The sequence below is a fragment of the Ursus maritimus genome, unplaced genomic scaffold (assembly GCF_017311325.1).
Source record: "Ursus maritimus isolate PB19 unplaced genomic scaffold, ASM1731132v1 scaffold_4, whole genome shotgun sequence".
NCBI classification, from domain to species: domain Eukaryota; kingdom Metazoa; phylum Chordata; class Mammalia; order Carnivora; family Ursidae; genus Ursus; species Ursus maritimus.
The window spans coordinates 65,623,181-65,639,097 of NW_024426552.1; the positions used below are offsets into that span (position 1 = coordinate 65,623,181).

The following is a 15,917-nucleotide window of genomic DNA, read 5'->3' on the forward strand; positions in this document are numbered from 1 at the left end:
AAAGGGCCACGAAGAGAGCACAGTTCAAAACTTGGGAAAACTGAGGCCAGGAAAGCTAAGTGACCTGACCACAGCCTTTTGGGGCATTGGGCGTTGGAGGGTACAGGAAGAGAGCCCAGTCCAGGGCCTCACTGTTGTCAGATTGGAGCAGAGGGAATCAAGGAAGACCTGAGAAAAACAGCAGCCGAAGAGAGGCAGGCCTGGGTGTCACAAGCACCAGCTTACAAAGGACAGAGAGGAGAAAGAGTCTCTGGACAGGCCCCTTGGCTGTTGGGGGCACCATCCCAGGGACCAGGGGCCTTGCCTGGTTCTCCTGAACCAGGCCCTGAGTGCTGTGGGCTCCATTCGGCAAGACCTTGCTCCCTGCAGCCATCTTTGTGTCCCCTTGTATGTGTGGGTTATGACATTAGCATGCCGGGCCTAGTGTCGGCAGTGGCTCCTCAATTCCTTCTGTGGCCAGTAGAGGGCTTTGCACAGGAGTGAAGAGCTGTCCAAGGTCCTGAGGGCTTGAAACACAATTCCAAGCTCCCAAGACAGAGCCCCAACTACCTTCAAATTTGGCCACAGAAATTCTGACTGGGCACTGGGGGCGGCCTGCCATAGCGCCCATGCAGTATCAGACACAGGCCCCCCATGTGAGGTGGGTGTGAGTGCTGCAGCGCTCACCTGGATGCGGTCGGGCACACCGGTGCTGTCCATGCGGCTGGCCACGTTCACCGTATTGCCCCAGATGTCGTACTGCGGCTTGCGAGCCCCGATCACCCCGGCCACCACAGGGCCGATGTTGAGCCCTGCAGGGGACAGACGTCAGCATGTTCCTCAGCGCTCACCCTCCCTATCATTCCTCCCTTGACACTCAGGGTCCTCTGGGCCTGAGGCCATGCTTACCCCTGCAGCTCCCACCCCGCTGCTCCCATCAAATGCCTGCTAACCCAGACCACAGAAGTCCGTTCACATAGCACTGCTCCTGCGTCCTTGCCACCCAGCTGGCCGCTCCTGCAAGTCCATCACCAGGACCACCCTCTTCAATCGTCTAGTGACCTGCTGCATCATCCAGTTGGCTCTCCTTAATCTCCCTCTCAGTGCCGTTTTGAGTTTTCACTGTCGGTTCAGACTCCATGTACCAGAACTCCCCGTCTTCTTCCTCCTCACCTCCTCTCTTTCTTTTCTTTCAGGGGCACCACCATTCTTATTCTTAGAACCTAGCTCTTAACCCACAGTCTCTTCTCTGTCAAGTGATCCTCACCCTGGGCATCTGAGCCAGAGCAGGGATGTCGCCATGACCCAGCTCCAGGAAGTAAGGCTACCCCCATGGGCTCCCTGTCTCACTCCTGGCACATCTACTCTAGTCCATCCACCCTCCCAGTCTTACCCACACCAGCCTCGATCCCCCTGCCACTCAGCTTTTGCTGTGCTTGTTCCCCACCTGAAGTGTCTTCCCTCCTCTCCAGGCACGAGCCTTCCCCAACACACCTGGCTCAGCTGACATTGTCTAGACATATTCTGCCACGTCTTCAAGCCCCTGGGCGCTCCCTCTGATCACAGAAATGGTCTCTCTCACATGGGGCTGCATAAAGCCTCACTGTTGTGTGAGAAGTAGGACCACCAATATGGCAGAAGCTTCCAAATAGCAATGTCGTCCATCCATAAGACACTTCCCTCCACAGCCCTCCTCTTCGGTCCTGCCAAGCCACATGGAGCTTTTCACCCCACCTGCTATTCCCAGGCCAGACTGCCCGGAACCCAAGCTCACCGATCTTCATCTGGAAGTTGTTGAAGGAGTGTTCATTGATGTACTTCATTTGGTCCATGAGCTTCATGGCGAAGTCGGCCAGGGCTTTGATGTGGGTCTTGCCCACCTTGTCATACGTAGAGTCGTTGAGGCCTGAGGCGGCCATGTAGGTGCTGCCAATGGTCTTGATCTTCTCCAGCTGCTTGAACCGATCCTCACTGATGATCTGGATGGAAGGAGGCCAAACCTGGGTCACCACCAAGGCTGGGGCACTGAGGTCTACAGGAGACGTCAGCAGCATGGCCCTTCATGTACCCCCCGTTCACACAGGGGGCCCATCTCCACATCAACTCAGAGCGAGGCTGACAGAGCAGGCCTCCTCCAGTACTCACCCATGTGTGGTGGCCGGGTGCTACCGTCCACCCCGCACCAAGAGCCCCACACCAGCTCCCTAGTCACTTCAGAGCCTGTTGCCCCCAAGGGGCTGGGGACCATCTCCTCCCTTCTCTGGCCCACATTCCCATCTTTGTCCAGAGAGACACCCTTCTTCTATCTCCCGGCCTTGCCAGAAGCCTGCCCAGACCCATTTCAGCCAACTTCAGTTACCCCTTGCCCCAGGAGCCTCATGGGCTGCTTCCAGCACAGCCCTGTCCCAGCCTTCACCCCATCATCCTTCACCCCAGGCCCTACATTCCCACTGGGGTTCACTCCCTCACACTCAACTCTTGGTGAGCTCCCAGGTCCGAAATGCCCTATTGGGCATGGTGTATGTGCCCAGAGCCTGGCACACTGGGGACTTGGCAAGGGCGCATGTTTGTGTTTCTGCCCCTGCTATTCAGGGCTCCTCCTCCCTTAGCCTGGGAGTCCCTCCTTCCTTGGACTCTCTTAAAAGCTTGGCCCCAGCTAGGGGCCTGCCCAGCCTTAGGTGGCATGAGAGAAGCAGCGGCGAACGGGGAGGATGGGCAAGATAGCCGGGCAATGTCTCACTGGGGCAGCCAGGGGGCAGACTTGAAGTCCCGGTGGCCTGGGCTGGGACGCCCACTCTGCCACCCCCTGTCTGTAAGCTAAGCCGTGTCTGTGGGCCTGTTTCCTCCTTTATAACAGGCTAGGGGAAGAAATGGAGGCAAGGTGCCTGCCCTCAGGTGCCCTGGCGTGTCCCCCCCCCCCCCCCGCTCCAGGGACCTAAGCTCCCCCTGGCCGCACCTCGTCAAAGTCGGCGATGATCTCATTGAGCAGCCGCAGGCACTCGACGCCCTCATTGTTGGCCTCCAGCTCCACATAGAACTCGGAGAAGTTGGCGATGGAGGCAAACATGACGGCCACGCACTCGCACGACTGGTAGTAGAGCTCGTCGTTGCGCCGCTCGCGGGCCAGGAAGTGGGCAGCCACGTCCTTGGGCAGGATGTTGTGCAGCAGCCGCCGGTTGTAGGCCTGCAGCTCCTCCATCTCCTCCTTCTCCTCCGTGGCCTAGGACACGGCACCGGTCAGAGGGAGGCGCGCGGCCAGCCTGCCAGTGTGCGCCCGATGGCGCCCAGCTTTCTGTCCTCCCTGCCGTCCCTGCCTCCCTCTCCCCACTGGGAGCATCTAGTGCTCTGAGCATCAGAGAAGTGAGAGACGTGTCCGCCTCCACCTCTGCTCTGCCTGCCCCCCAGAACGCACGCGAGAGGGGTGGCCCTAAGGAGGGAACCCCAGGCTGGAAACAGGTCCTGAAGGAGAGGCTGAAAGCATCCTGTCTGCCCGAAGCTAGACCAAGGCAGGGGGTTACAGGGATGGTCCCCAACCGTACCCGCCGTGGCCCTCCGGCTACCGAACGCTTCTCAACCGTCCATTGTCCTCTCCGTGTCAAGAAATGCAGTGTGGTAAGGATCACTTCAACAGCCTGACCCCACGGGAAGACGGCTTAAAGCCCTGCCGCTCTCCCTTGTTCCCACAAGAGCACACCTGCCCCAGGGCCAGGAGGGGCACATGCCCCAAAGTGCCCCTTGGGGCGGGATGGGGACATCACCATTGACTTTGGTTCTCCTCCAGTTTGGGTCCTGGGTCTGGGAAGTTGGAGTCTGTGGTCACTCACCCTGCAGGTTAGAGGGACAGTGCAGAGCCCTCAAATCAAGAGGCCAACAGTGGCCCGCAGGCTGCAGCGCAGAGACAGTCATGCACCAAGGTGTGCAAGGAGCCATGTGACACAGGAGGTACAGAGTGCAGTCTGCGGGCTTCCGGCCCCCCAGAGGTGGCAAACAAAATGGCCCCTTTAACTGGGAGTGACCATGTGGGTAAAACAGGCAGGTACGGGGTCATTAGCAGGGCCGCTGAAAAGATCTAGCCACCTGCTTGGGCCTTCCCTCACTAAATGTGGAGACCTATCTGGCTGCAACAAAAATCTCCACAAGGGCCTGGACAACTTCCCTGGCTCTCCCGGTGGGGGGTGGCTGCTCATGGGGAAGCTGCTGGCACACCCAGCCAAGGCCGCAGGACCTGGGTCCAGTAGGTATGGCAGAAAGCTCAGGCATCCCACCGGATCCTGAACAGTGGCCACCTGCTCCTAGCTCTGAAACAGGTGTGCCAGAGGGAACGGGCTGGAGTGGGACTCTCTGTACTTCTCGAGGGCTACTCCCTGGAGGAGCCCGAGCTGGCCCATCTGCCTCTGAAAATGCACAGGCGGCCTAGCCCTTCTGCCTGCTGAGACCACGTGCCTGGAGACCCAGGAGCACTCCGGCTCCTTTGATCAGCCCAGCTGGTGGCAGAAACATAACACATGCCCTTCCCTAGCACGTCTGCCCAGTGTCAGGCAGGTGGTGCCGGAGGCTGGGGTTGGGACACTGGGAGCATGGCGACTACTGGGAACACAGGCCAAGTCCTGACCAGCGACTCCTGCCACATCTGGACCACTCTGCCCTGAGACATGATGTTGGGCAGCTCCCAAAACAGCCAGCTGCTTCTAGGATTGGGCTCTGGCCAGGCAGGAAGACGCAGGGGTCCACAGCCCCTCCTCCCCCCGCTGAGCCTAATGTCAGTACCGTGGGAGAGGGACAAGAGTGGGCTCTCCCAAGAACTGAGACCCAGTGGTTTGTCCAGGAGCAGGCTTGATGCCTCATGCCGATGCTTCAAGGAAGCTAAGGACCCCAGGCTTCCCCACCTCCCTGTCAGAACCACACCCACCCACCATGGCCAAATATCCAGGGGCAATGCATCATCACTCACCCAGCCCAAGAGCCTGTGTTCAAGTTTTTGCCTATTGGTATGTTGTGCCCCCTCCCAAAAGTCCTGGAGGAGGACGGGAGATGGAGGGACATGTAAGCATCCTGAGCCTGTTACAGGGCTTCACTGGAGAGAGGCCAACACACCTGACAGGTAGAGACATGCTCACCCCCCACCCCCACACATCTGCGCACAAGCCTTCTTAATTGTTTTCAAAATGGGAGAGGAGCTGCTGTTGCCTGCGTCCTGGGGTGGGGCTGTGAGGAAGCCTCAGGCTGCTCTGCTCAGCCTTGGCAGACAGCTTCACTGTGACCTGTGCACTCAGGAGCTGGACAAAGACATGGGGTGGGGGTGACAGGGCAGCAGGTCACAGGCAGGCTGAGCGGCAGGCTCACCCTTCCCTTGCTTCCACCCCTCTCTCGAGGTCTCTGCAACACAAGCGAGTTGCACAACAGCAACCGTCTTGGGGGCAGGGGACTTCCTCGGGGCTCAGGCGGGAGGTGGGGTGTGTGTGTGCAGAGAAGTGGAGGGACATCAGCCCTAGGTCCCACGAGCCTGGTCACCCCCTAGGAGAGAGCTGGAACCTCCGGGGAGCTTCCCCAAAGGAGAGGGGTGTGAGAGAGCCACGAGAAGGCAGGAAGCAGCAATTTGAGCCAAGAAGGTACAGCCTCTCACTGGATATCCCGCAGGTCCCTCCCAAGCCAGGGCTGACCAGGGGCAGCCCACATGCAAAACAGGTTCCCTCCAACCTCAGGGCATCTGCGCAGTGGGGACCTCAGTCACCCCCTTGCAAGACATCCAGCAACAGGGGCAACTGGATGCCCCCATCTTTAACAAAACTCAGGACCCCCTGCCCCAGCCTGAAGACTTGATCTCAACATTAATAAGAAGCTGAGGATGGAGGAGGCCTAAGTGAGTTGAAGGTGAGCTGAGAAGTGGTCTGGAGACAGAGGCCAGGCCAGGGGAGGCAGAGGCTGGGCTGGAATAACAGGTCTGAGGCTGCCCACAGGAGAGATGGCTTTCTCACCACAAATGCCCTTGGGTGCCCTCCCCGGACCCTCTGAGGCCATCTAGCAGGTCTCCTGCTAGCACCTGGAGCATTATCTTGCGTGTGGCCCAGTGGCATCCCCTCCTCCAGGTGGACACTATTGGGGTGCAGAGCACAAAGCCTGGAGAGTGGAGCGTGGGGCACCTAGCACCCACTGCCTCTGCCCCTACCTGGGCCACTCTCCTCAGGACCAGAGCACAGCCACCTGCCTAGGCTTCCTGTCACTGGTCTTTGATGCCCCTTCCGTCCATTCTGCCCTAGAAGAGCCTTCAAGCCAGTTCTGGTCACATCTGCACTGCAGCCTCCATGACACGGGGACTGCGCTCCCCATGCTCCTCACCTCCTGCCACTCTTTCCTCCCCACCCTCCTGACTCCTTGCTGCCCACACCACAAACGAGCTGGCCATGCCTAGCCCCCATCCCAGCCTCTGGACGCATACAGTAGCACATGGTCAGTATTTGTGACCCATCAAAGTCCCAGCACTGTCAAGGGTGGTTTGTTCAGAATAAGCTCTGGGGTTCTGCCTCTTGGCTCCCAAATGCAGGGAGCAGACCTGCTGGGACATGGGGCACTAGTTTAGTTGGGCTGAGGCCTGAGCAGGGCACCCCATAGGTGCAGAACTAAGGCCCAGCCGGCCTGGGTGACAAACTTGATCAGTCATAAATGCTGTGAGGCCTGGGCGCTTCCCCACCCCAGCCCCAGGGCCACCCACCTGCAGTTTCCAGAGGAAGTCCAGGCGGGCGGTGGACTCCACTTGCTGGGCGTGCAGGTACAGGGCCAGCACAAAGACGGAGATGACGATGGGCGTCATCACCTTCAGCGCCACCTTGGTCGCATGCTCAGGGCTGCAGGTGGAGTAGAGCCCTGGCACTTCATGGCAGGCTCCGAGGCCCCCCAGGCCTTTCTCTTCCTCCCCCTACCCCTTCTCCTCACCCTCCCGCTCAAATTTTGCCTGAGGTAGGGCCTCCGCCAGGAAGCCTTCTTGGCTAGCAGCCCCATCTCAGCCCCTGCTCACACCAGCAGCTCAGCAGTCAGGACTCCTCTCCTGATGCCCTCCTCTCCCCCATCACTGGGAAACTTCTCTCTGGTCACATCAATGGATCAAGGAGGCCCTTGTAAAAGGCATTACGTCCATCCCAGGTCTCTCCCAGTGGATAAGATAGGGGCCGTAGGCACAGTAACAAGGGAGCCAGGCAGGCCGTACTGACCATCTCTGGGCTTGGGGCAAGTCTCTTAACCTCTCTGAACCTTAGTTTCCTAATCTGTAAAATGGATTAATGACACCCGCATTTTAAAAATTAAAGATACTGTATACAAAATTCCTTGTATAGTGCCTGACAAACAGTAGGAACTCCAAAACTGGTAGCTGATCATGGCTAATTACATTCCTGTTAACATTATTAATAAATAGTCTTAATAAAAGCAGCTATCCCGGGACACCTGCGTGGCTCAGCTGGTTAAAGAGCCGACTCTTGATTTCTGCTCAGGTCATGATCTCAGGGTGGTGAGATTGAGGCCCGCGTCGGGCTCCATGCTGGGTGTGGATGTGGAGTCTGCTTAAGATTCTCTCTCTCCCTCTGCCCCTCCCCTCCCACATGCACACATGTGCACACGTTCTCTCTCTCTCTCAAAAAAACCCCAAACAAAAAACTCCATACATAACCAAGTAGCCATCCCAAACCCCGCTCCCTGTCCCAGCAAAGAGCCCAAACCTTGACTGCCGCAGACTCCCTGCCCAGCAGCAGCCCCAGTGCAGGGCTTACCCTGCACCCACAGGCCTTGCCTTGGCTCCTTTCTTCTGGAGTGGGGCTGGGCGGGGGGTGGGGGGGGGAGGTCACCAGGTCCTGTTCTCTCGTGCCTGGGATCCCACACATGCTCCTGGGGAAGAGCTTGAGGCCAACGCTTTAGACGAGACCTGTGGAATGGCCTGCGGGTCCTGATGACCCAGCCACGGAGTCTGTAGGTCATCTTGGGGGGGTGGGAATCATACAGGAAAAGAAGGGCATCTACCCAATGAGGCCCTCTTGGTACCTGCTGAGGAAAGGGCTTCCTGGCCCCCTCCAGCCTCCTCCTTCACTGCCCACCTTGCTGCAAAGGCCCCTCCCCACTGGGCACCACTGCCTTCTCTGTTGGCCCCGGGCTGCTGGCCTCTGGCTGCTCCGCGCCAAGGGCAGGGAGGGGCTGTATGGAACTTGGAGAGTATCCACTCACCACTGGGAGGTCCCGTTGTTGTTGAAGTCTCTGTGAACAGGAAGCGGGGAGGGCTGTTTGGGGCAGCTCTTCTGCTTTGGCAGTCTCTGTGCCCATTGTGCTCCCCTACCCTGTTCTGTCTCCTACCCTGCTCTGCCCCTCCACCCTGCTCTGCCCCCCTCACACTGCCGTGTCTGCCCCACTCCTAGCTCTGCCACCCCACGCCCACTACTAGTGCTCCCACTACTGTTGCTCTTTCATCCACCACCCCCCCAGCACCCCTCTGGATCCAAGGGTACTTTTAGGGTGGGGGGCTTGCCAAAAGCCCGGCCCCAACTAGCCATCTGGTCACCATGACCACAAATCACCAGCCCTTACCTGGGACCCTGGGACCCCCCAGCTCATCCACCTGGGCAGAAGCCAACCCACCTCCCACCCCAGGCCTTTGCTGCATCCAGAGAAGGAGAAACATGGGGCTGCTGAACCTTCGCATATGGCTAGTGCAAGTTAAAATGTCCCAGAAGTGTAAAATAGATACTAGGTTTTGAAGAATTAATGTGGGAAAAAATGTAATATGTTTCATTAATAATTTTATATTGACTATTAAAATAATATTTTGAATATATTGGTTAAATAAAAAGATTAAAATTGCATGTTTTGCCTTTTTAATACAGCTACTAGAAAATTTTAAATGATATGCATGGCTTGCATGATTTATCTATTGGACAGTGCTGCCCCAGAGCCAAGCCAGGGTCTCCCAAACCCGAAACGACCTCCATTTTCTGCTGCTGCCCCAGCGGGAGGAGAGGAGAGGAGAGGCTGAAGGTGGGGGAAAAGCACGTAGGAAAGAGGAGGCAAAGCTCCCAGCTCCTGCCCTGATCAGAGAGTAGAAAGGCCTGGACCTCCTCCCTCTCCTGGTCCTCACAGGACTGCGGGCTGCCGTGTCTCCGGGTCTGCCCACAGCTCCACACAGCCACCAGGAAGGGCGTCCTTGAATCTTAGACCCTTCATTACACCTTCCTTTGCTCGGGTGACACTCTCGTCATCAGAAAGTGACATTTCTGACACTGGAGTTATGGCCTGTTTCATCCATGACTGTTCTGCCACTGGCTCAGTGCCTGGGACATGGGAGGCCCTCAATAAATATCTTTGGATGAACAGATAGAAGGATGAATGGATCCCTTCCTATAACTTGGAGAAAACACAGTTTGCTGCATTTTCTCAGGGGACACAGAGCTGTCACTCACATTTTTTGCACTTCCTGATGTGCACACGCACGTATGTGTGTGTGTGTGTGTGTAGTGGGGTGATGGGAAGAGAAGTGTATTGACGTCAGGCACTTTACGAACATGTTACTACTATGGATATTATTCCCATTTTACTGGGAGCTAGATAGCTTGGGGTACAACTCCCAAGACTGCTACCTAGATGTGGGACCTAATGGCTCACCATCATAATCGGGAGCCTTTGAGCAGTGTACAAACCACCCAAACATCCATGGCAGCCCTGCCTACTTTGTTGGGTTGCTATGAGGATGAAAAAGGATAATGTATGTCCCAGTGCCTAGCTTGAGGCAGGACACAGAGCCCGAGAACAACAAAGGCTGTTTTTCTGCTCCCAAAGACCCTGCTATTCAGCTCTGTTGAATCTTGAGCCTTCTCTGGGCCTGAGGTGCCACAGGCAGATGGAGTTAAGTGAAAACAGCTCATCAGAGGCTGCCCTGAACAAATGAAGAGCAACTCACTGAGGCCTGAGGGCAGGATTGACTAGCACAGTGGAAGCAGAAGGACAGTAGGACCTAGTCGCCCTGAGGCCACCCCCCATACTGGGGAGGGAGGGAGGGAAACAAGACACAGAGGTGCTTGGCCCAGGCTGTCAGCTGGGCGGCAACAGAACACTCCCCTTGCAAGCCCCCTGCAGCCCAGGTACCCAGCCACCCACTCTTCTGGCCTCTCCGCATGCCCCAGAGCCAGTGGGGGGATCGGGGGGGGGGGTGCCACCTACATGGCATTGGCGGTAACCAGCAGGTCGGCATTGTCAAAGAGCGTGACTCGGGGCACCTCGACGATGAGCACGTATGTGAGCTCAATGGCCAGCATGAGCACCAGCTTCCCAATGCAGCTGATCTGCAGGAACACGGAGCAGGCCAGCAGGCTGAGCAGCACGCTGTAGGTGAAGTACTGCGGAGAGAGGGCAGCGCGTCAGCGCCCCGCCCCGCCCTCCCGGCCCGCCCTCCGGCTTCCCCCAGCCTGAGCTGGCCGCAGGAAGCCTGGCCCGGGGGTACCTCCGCTGATGCAAACTTGAGGTCAAGTGAAGGGCGGGGTGGGAACCAGGAGATGGGGCTCCGGCTGTGTGGTCAGTGTTGGCAGTAGAGCCCATGGTTGGAGCAGGGCTCCGGGTTCAGGCGGACCTGAGGCTTACCCCTGATTAATTACAGACTGTTTGCATGACTTGGGCCATTTATTCAACCTTTCGAAGTCTCAGTTTCCACATCTGCAAAAGCTTCTATGTGAGGGGCTCACTGATCTGGTTCCATGAGATGAAGCCACCCGGTGGCTTGCGCCTGGTGTCCCCAGTAACTGGGGTGGGGGGGGACCAGGCGCCCCAGCCCCTGATCTGCAACTTTAACTCCAAAGTTCTGAGAACTGACAGTGTTTCATGACTGATACGGTGGCAACACCTGAACTGACCTTATTTGGTGGCAAAACCTGCCCCAGCCGCTGTGCTGCTGGTCAGCATCTTTGTCCTGATTCTCGTGACTACGCATCCATTTGGCTGCAGAAATTCTACTGTATGTCCTCATGAGGGGCGGCCCAGGCTACACTGGGGGGTGTGAAATACCCTTTTAAACTCCGAAAAATCCGAAATTCAAAATATATTTGACCTGGAAGGCTTCAGACGAGGGACTGTGGTGGCCCTGTATGATTTACTTCAGGGAAGTCCCTTCTGGTCTCCGAGCCTCAGTTTCTTTCTCGGACAACGGAGGAGCTGAACCACAGATCTCAGAGGTTCCTTTCTGCTGCCATCCTGATGCTAATCCTAGCCATGTCAGCATCATTAGTTTGTTCATTTTTTTTTAAGATTTTATTTGAGAGAGAGAGCAAGAGAGAGCATGAGCGGAGGACAGAGGCAGATGGAGAGGGAGAAGCAGGCTCCCCGCTGAGCAGGGAGCCCAACGTGGGCCTCGATCCCAGGACCCTGGGATCATGACCTCAGCCAAAGGCAGACGGTTAACAGACTGAGCCACCCAGGCGCCCCTTGTTCTTTCTTTTAAATATAGGATCATTCCTTCTGAATCATTGGGCCTCACTATTTGCTTCCTCTGCCAGGGGCTGCAGAGGGCGCCCAGTGATTGGAGACGGGAGGAACCAGCCTCAAGCCACTACCTGGAACGGGAGCAGAGGAACAAGCAGGGAGGGCCCACCCAGATAATCCAGCCCACGGATCATAACCCTGTCCTTGGGAGAGGGGGCGGGAGCCCCGGGGCCAGCCTGGATTCCCATTCAGACACAGAGCCAGACAACCAGGAGGCCAAGGCTTCAAGCAGGTGTCCTGAAGAGCCTCGGGGTCTGGGAGGAGTTGCTGAGTCAGAACACTTGTGGGGTAGCGGGAGCCCGAGAGCTCTGTAGTCAGCAAGGCCTGGGATCAGTGGGGGTGAACTGGTGGGACTGGTGAGGGCTGGAGGCAGGGACCAACCACCTCCCACAAATGAGGAGCTAGAAAGACTGCCGCCACCCCCACCCCCATTCCTCGGCTTCCTCCATGAAGCAACCACCAAGGGGCAAGTACAAGATCAGACACAGCCTCTTGCTTCTCAGCGCACAGCCCTCAAGCAGCGGCTCCCACGGGCTCAGGCAGCTGTGTGGGGGAGGGGGAGGCCTTGGCCTGGACCCAGGGGCAGAGGGGAGAGAAGCGCTCGTCTAGGTGAACATTGGTGGAGTCCTGCCCCCCACTGAGTTTCCTGTACCCCATCTGTACAGGGGAGATGGACTGGCTCTTTCCCAGGGGTGGGGGAGGGAGGCCAGCACCATGACAGCCTAGGGGGCCCTCACTGCAGTTCTGGACCTTCTTGTGAGTCATGGGCCCTTTCAGAATTGGATGGAAGTTTGGAAATTCCCCAGGAAAGGGCAACAGCTCACAGGTTCTGTGTGGACCCCACAGGCAGCTGGGGTGGGGGGACTGTCCCGTGCATGGCATGGACACCCCGGGCTGGAAGCCTGGACCGGCTGTTCACTCGAAAACTGCTCCTCAAGAAAAAGGTGAATGAAGCACCTTGCATACCATAGGCACTTAATGCATGCTGCTCTCTAAGGATTCTCGGCACTGGTTTTAAACCCAGTAACCTAGGGGTGTGATTTCCTTGGGGACGATGAAAATGTTCTAATTAGATGATGACGATGACGGCTGCACACATCTGTGAATATACTAAAAACTACTGAACTGTACACTCTGCATGGGTGACCTTGATGGCAGAATGGGTTCCTTTGCTTCCCTCCCTGCTCTCTGGCCCACAGCAGAGGGGCTCAGGCTGTTTCTCCTGAGGCAGGCCTGCTGCCCAAGCTGAGGGTCCAGAAACAGCTCTGTTCTGCCCTCAGGTTAAGACTGAGAATTCTGCAGCCAGAGGACCCGGGTGAAAGCTCTGGCTCTGTCACTTACTAGCTGTGTGACCCTGGGCAAGTTACTCACCCTCTCTGTGCCTCAGTTTCATCTGTATAAAAAAGATATTCTTCGTGTCTGTGTCACGGGGTTGCTTGAGGACTGGCTGAGTGAAGCAGTCCTGGCCACTGTATAAACGACAGCCCTGCGGCTTTTCTGTTCTACTGAGGGGCTGGCCTTGTTCACTCGTGTCTGACACACGGAGTAGAGACGGGAAAGGAGGTCCCTGGCATGGCTGTGAGCTTGAGAGTCCCTGACTCCCTCAGCGCAGCCGAAGGCAGAGACGAAGGCGGGTGGGAGGGTCTCTGTCTGCACCTGGAATGCCGCCCGCCCCCCAACCCTGGGCCCAGTACCTCAGGGAAGTTGCAGTTGGGCCACGGGCTGCTGCAGAAGCCCCGCTCGTCCCCCAGGCTGTAGTTGGCGGCCGACTCCACCACGTGGCACGCGTTGACCTGGCTGGTGCTGATGTTGTGCTCATCCGCCAGGCAGCCGAACAGGTCGTTGGAGTTACACGTGAACTGGGGGCAGGGCAGGAGAGGGGCGGCCGTGGGGGCCAGGCCAGGGCAGCCCATCTCCACAGGGCGGTGGGCGCTTGTCCCCCCCACTGGACTCAGGTGCAGCCTGACACGGACCGGGGACAGGAGAGGAGCCTGGCAGAAGCTGAGGCACTGACAAGGTCTGCCGGCTGCTGGGCTGGGGCTCGTAAACTTCCCTTGGGGACTTCGCTGGGTCTTTCTGGATCCTCCAGCCTCGAGAGCAGGCAACTAACAGCCTGTGTGAGAGGCTTTAGGAGTCCAATCTGATTCCAGACCTGAGGTGAAGCCCTAAGAAGAAATTCTGGGGACAGAGAACTCCAGAGTCTGGGAAGGTTCTGGGAGGTGGAGCCGCCTACCATGTTGACAAAAGCCGAGAGGAACACGAGGGTGATGGTGAACACGCCAACCAGAGTGCTGTTCATCTTGGACCGCACAATCTTCCTGGAGAGGGTCTGCAGTGGGCCGGGGAACAGCTGCCCCAAGGGATGAGGGAGGGAGAGAGAGCAGAATTCAGTGGGGACTCTGCAAACTACCACGGGGAGCTGGTGGAACCCTCCCTCCCCCACTTCTGCATCTGGCCAGCCTAACCCCAGGGGCCTTCCTGAACACCCTGCCAGTGTGCAGGACTCCAGGCTCACACCACTGCACCATTGCTTCCAGCGACAACAGCGCAGAGCCCGCAGCTGGCCAGGAGCCCGGCTACCCGGGGAGCTTGCAGGGGAGAGAGGCGTGATGGAAGGAAAATGCTATCCTAACCCCTACAGAGCAGAAGGAAAAGCACATGAATCTGCCATGTGAATGCTGAGCTGGTCAGGATTACAATCAGAGAGGGGCAGGAGGTGGCCGCTGGGAAGGCCTGGAGGGGACCAGAACTTTCCCAGGGAGGGTCAGAAGGCTTCTTGGCAGTAGGGAGCCATGGGTCTGAGGATTCGGAGGGAACTTGGGGTCTGGAGGGAGGGGATGGGCTTGTGAGAAGGGGGCAGAGTAGCCTGTGGGCAGGAGGGTGGGGCCTGGACAAGTGAGTTCAGGGAACCTTTTTTCCAGGACTCTCATTGATCCGTTTCCTCACCTAACCCTTCCTACATTTCCCTCAAAGAGACAAACTGCACGTCCAAGACCCGCGGCAGTTCTGGTCATGAAACGACCTGCTCTACCATATCTGACGCACTTGGCCTTGCCCACCTTGTCCTCCTCATCTCCAAAGCAGCCTAATTTTAAAAAGATGTTGGCAGACACAGAGAAACCAAGGCATGGGCTTGGGCTTCCCCTGCCCCACCCACCTCAACGCCTCCGGGTGAGGCTGGTCTGCTGCACAAATGCCAGGTGTCCTATGGAAAACTGGAAGGGCAGAGGAGGGTGGTGGGGAAAGCACCAGACCAGGAGACTGGAGGGTTCTAGATGTGGCTTTTCCTGTGCAATCCTCGGCAAGTCATATCCCTTCTCTGAAGGCTCCCCATCTGTAGGATTCTTGGGGCCCCGAGCATCTATGCACATTCTGGCTGCGTACAGCAGACTGTAAGGCTCAACCTTCCTAGTGACAGGACGGTCACAAAGACAACCCAACAGGCAAGAGGACGCCTTGTGACCACTAGGTGACTGCTCATTCCCACTGCGCAGGAGAGTGGCTGGCGTGCTACAGTGTTTTCTGCTGGCAAGTACAGGGACCTTGGTCTACTGTTCCCCAGCTGCAACCCCCACTCACAATATGCAGAGCACCCATGTGGGCCCATCACGTCTGCCCCGCGGGGCTTTGGGAGGCCGACACGAATACGCTGATGGAAGGGCTGCTGGCTGTGCTAGGAGCCATAGCGTCCTTTACCTCTGACCCAGGAGTCTCCTGTCTCCTGCAGCATCCATGACACAGTAAGGCTCACCCACTAGCTTGCAAGTAGGGGGAAACCAAGTCTCCACCCTTCACTGTTCTTGTCATCAAGTAAGTGCCCTGCTCACCCCTGGTGTGGGGCTTTGAGCTGGGTGTGCGTGTTGGGAAGCAGGAGATCTTTTCCACCCAAATCCCCTTCCAGCCCTCCAACGAGGCCACCTCCTGTTCAGCAGAGGGACAGGGAGGACCTCAGGGAAGGACAGCAGCAGGCAGAGACCTGGCAGCCTTCACACTCTATGCGGGCCACGCCCCCACCTATGTTCATGTATCATCAAATCTATGGCATCATTCTGGAAAATCACTTCCTTTTGGAGTAAGAAAGACGACATTCTGACTAAACCCACTTATATGGTAGAAGGAAAGCTATGTGTGATTTGGAGAGCATAAGCCTCAATGAAAATCCTGCTTTACAGACACAGAGAACAGAATATTCCACTCAATGGAACAGAGTGAATCCAGAAATAATCCCTTACGTTTCTGATCAATGGATTTTGACAAGGTTGCCAAGATAATTCTATGCGGAAAGAAGCTGCTGAGGCGCCTGGCTGTCTGCATGCAAAAGAATGAGGCTGGGCCCCTACCTCATACCACACACAAAAATTAACTTGAAGTGGACAGAGACACAAATGTAAGAACTAAAACTACAAAACTGGTAGGAGAAAATACACAAGCCAATC

At 57.1% G+C, this 15,917-nt stretch overlaps 1 protein-coding gene across 1 annotated transcript in view; it reads right to left on the minus strand.

The window, feature by feature from the left end:
- The window catches only part of ADCY5 (adenylate cyclase 5), a gene marked incomplete at its 5' end in the record, with an annotated part of 144,622 nt that overhangs the window by 3,450 nt on the left and 125,255 nt on the right, over window positions 1-15,917 (minus strand). The window contains 8 exons of the mRNA XM_008708247.2: window positions 667-791; window positions 1,754-1,958; window positions 2,936-3,199; window positions 6,689-6,821; window positions 8,188-8,217; window positions 10,171-10,346; window positions 13,176-13,340; window positions 13,715-13,831. Of these exons, the coding sequence (XP_008706469.2) occupies window positions 667-791; window positions 1,754-1,958; window positions 2,936-3,199; window positions 6,689-6,821; window positions 8,188-8,217; window positions 10,171-10,346; window positions 13,176-13,340; window positions 13,715-13,831 (1,215 nt within the window). The remainder of the gene's footprint in view (window positions 1-666; window positions 792-1,753; window positions 1,959-2,935; window positions 3,200-6,688; window positions 6,822-8,187; window positions 8,218-10,170; window positions 10,347-13,175; window positions 13,341-13,714; window positions 13,832-15,917) is intronic.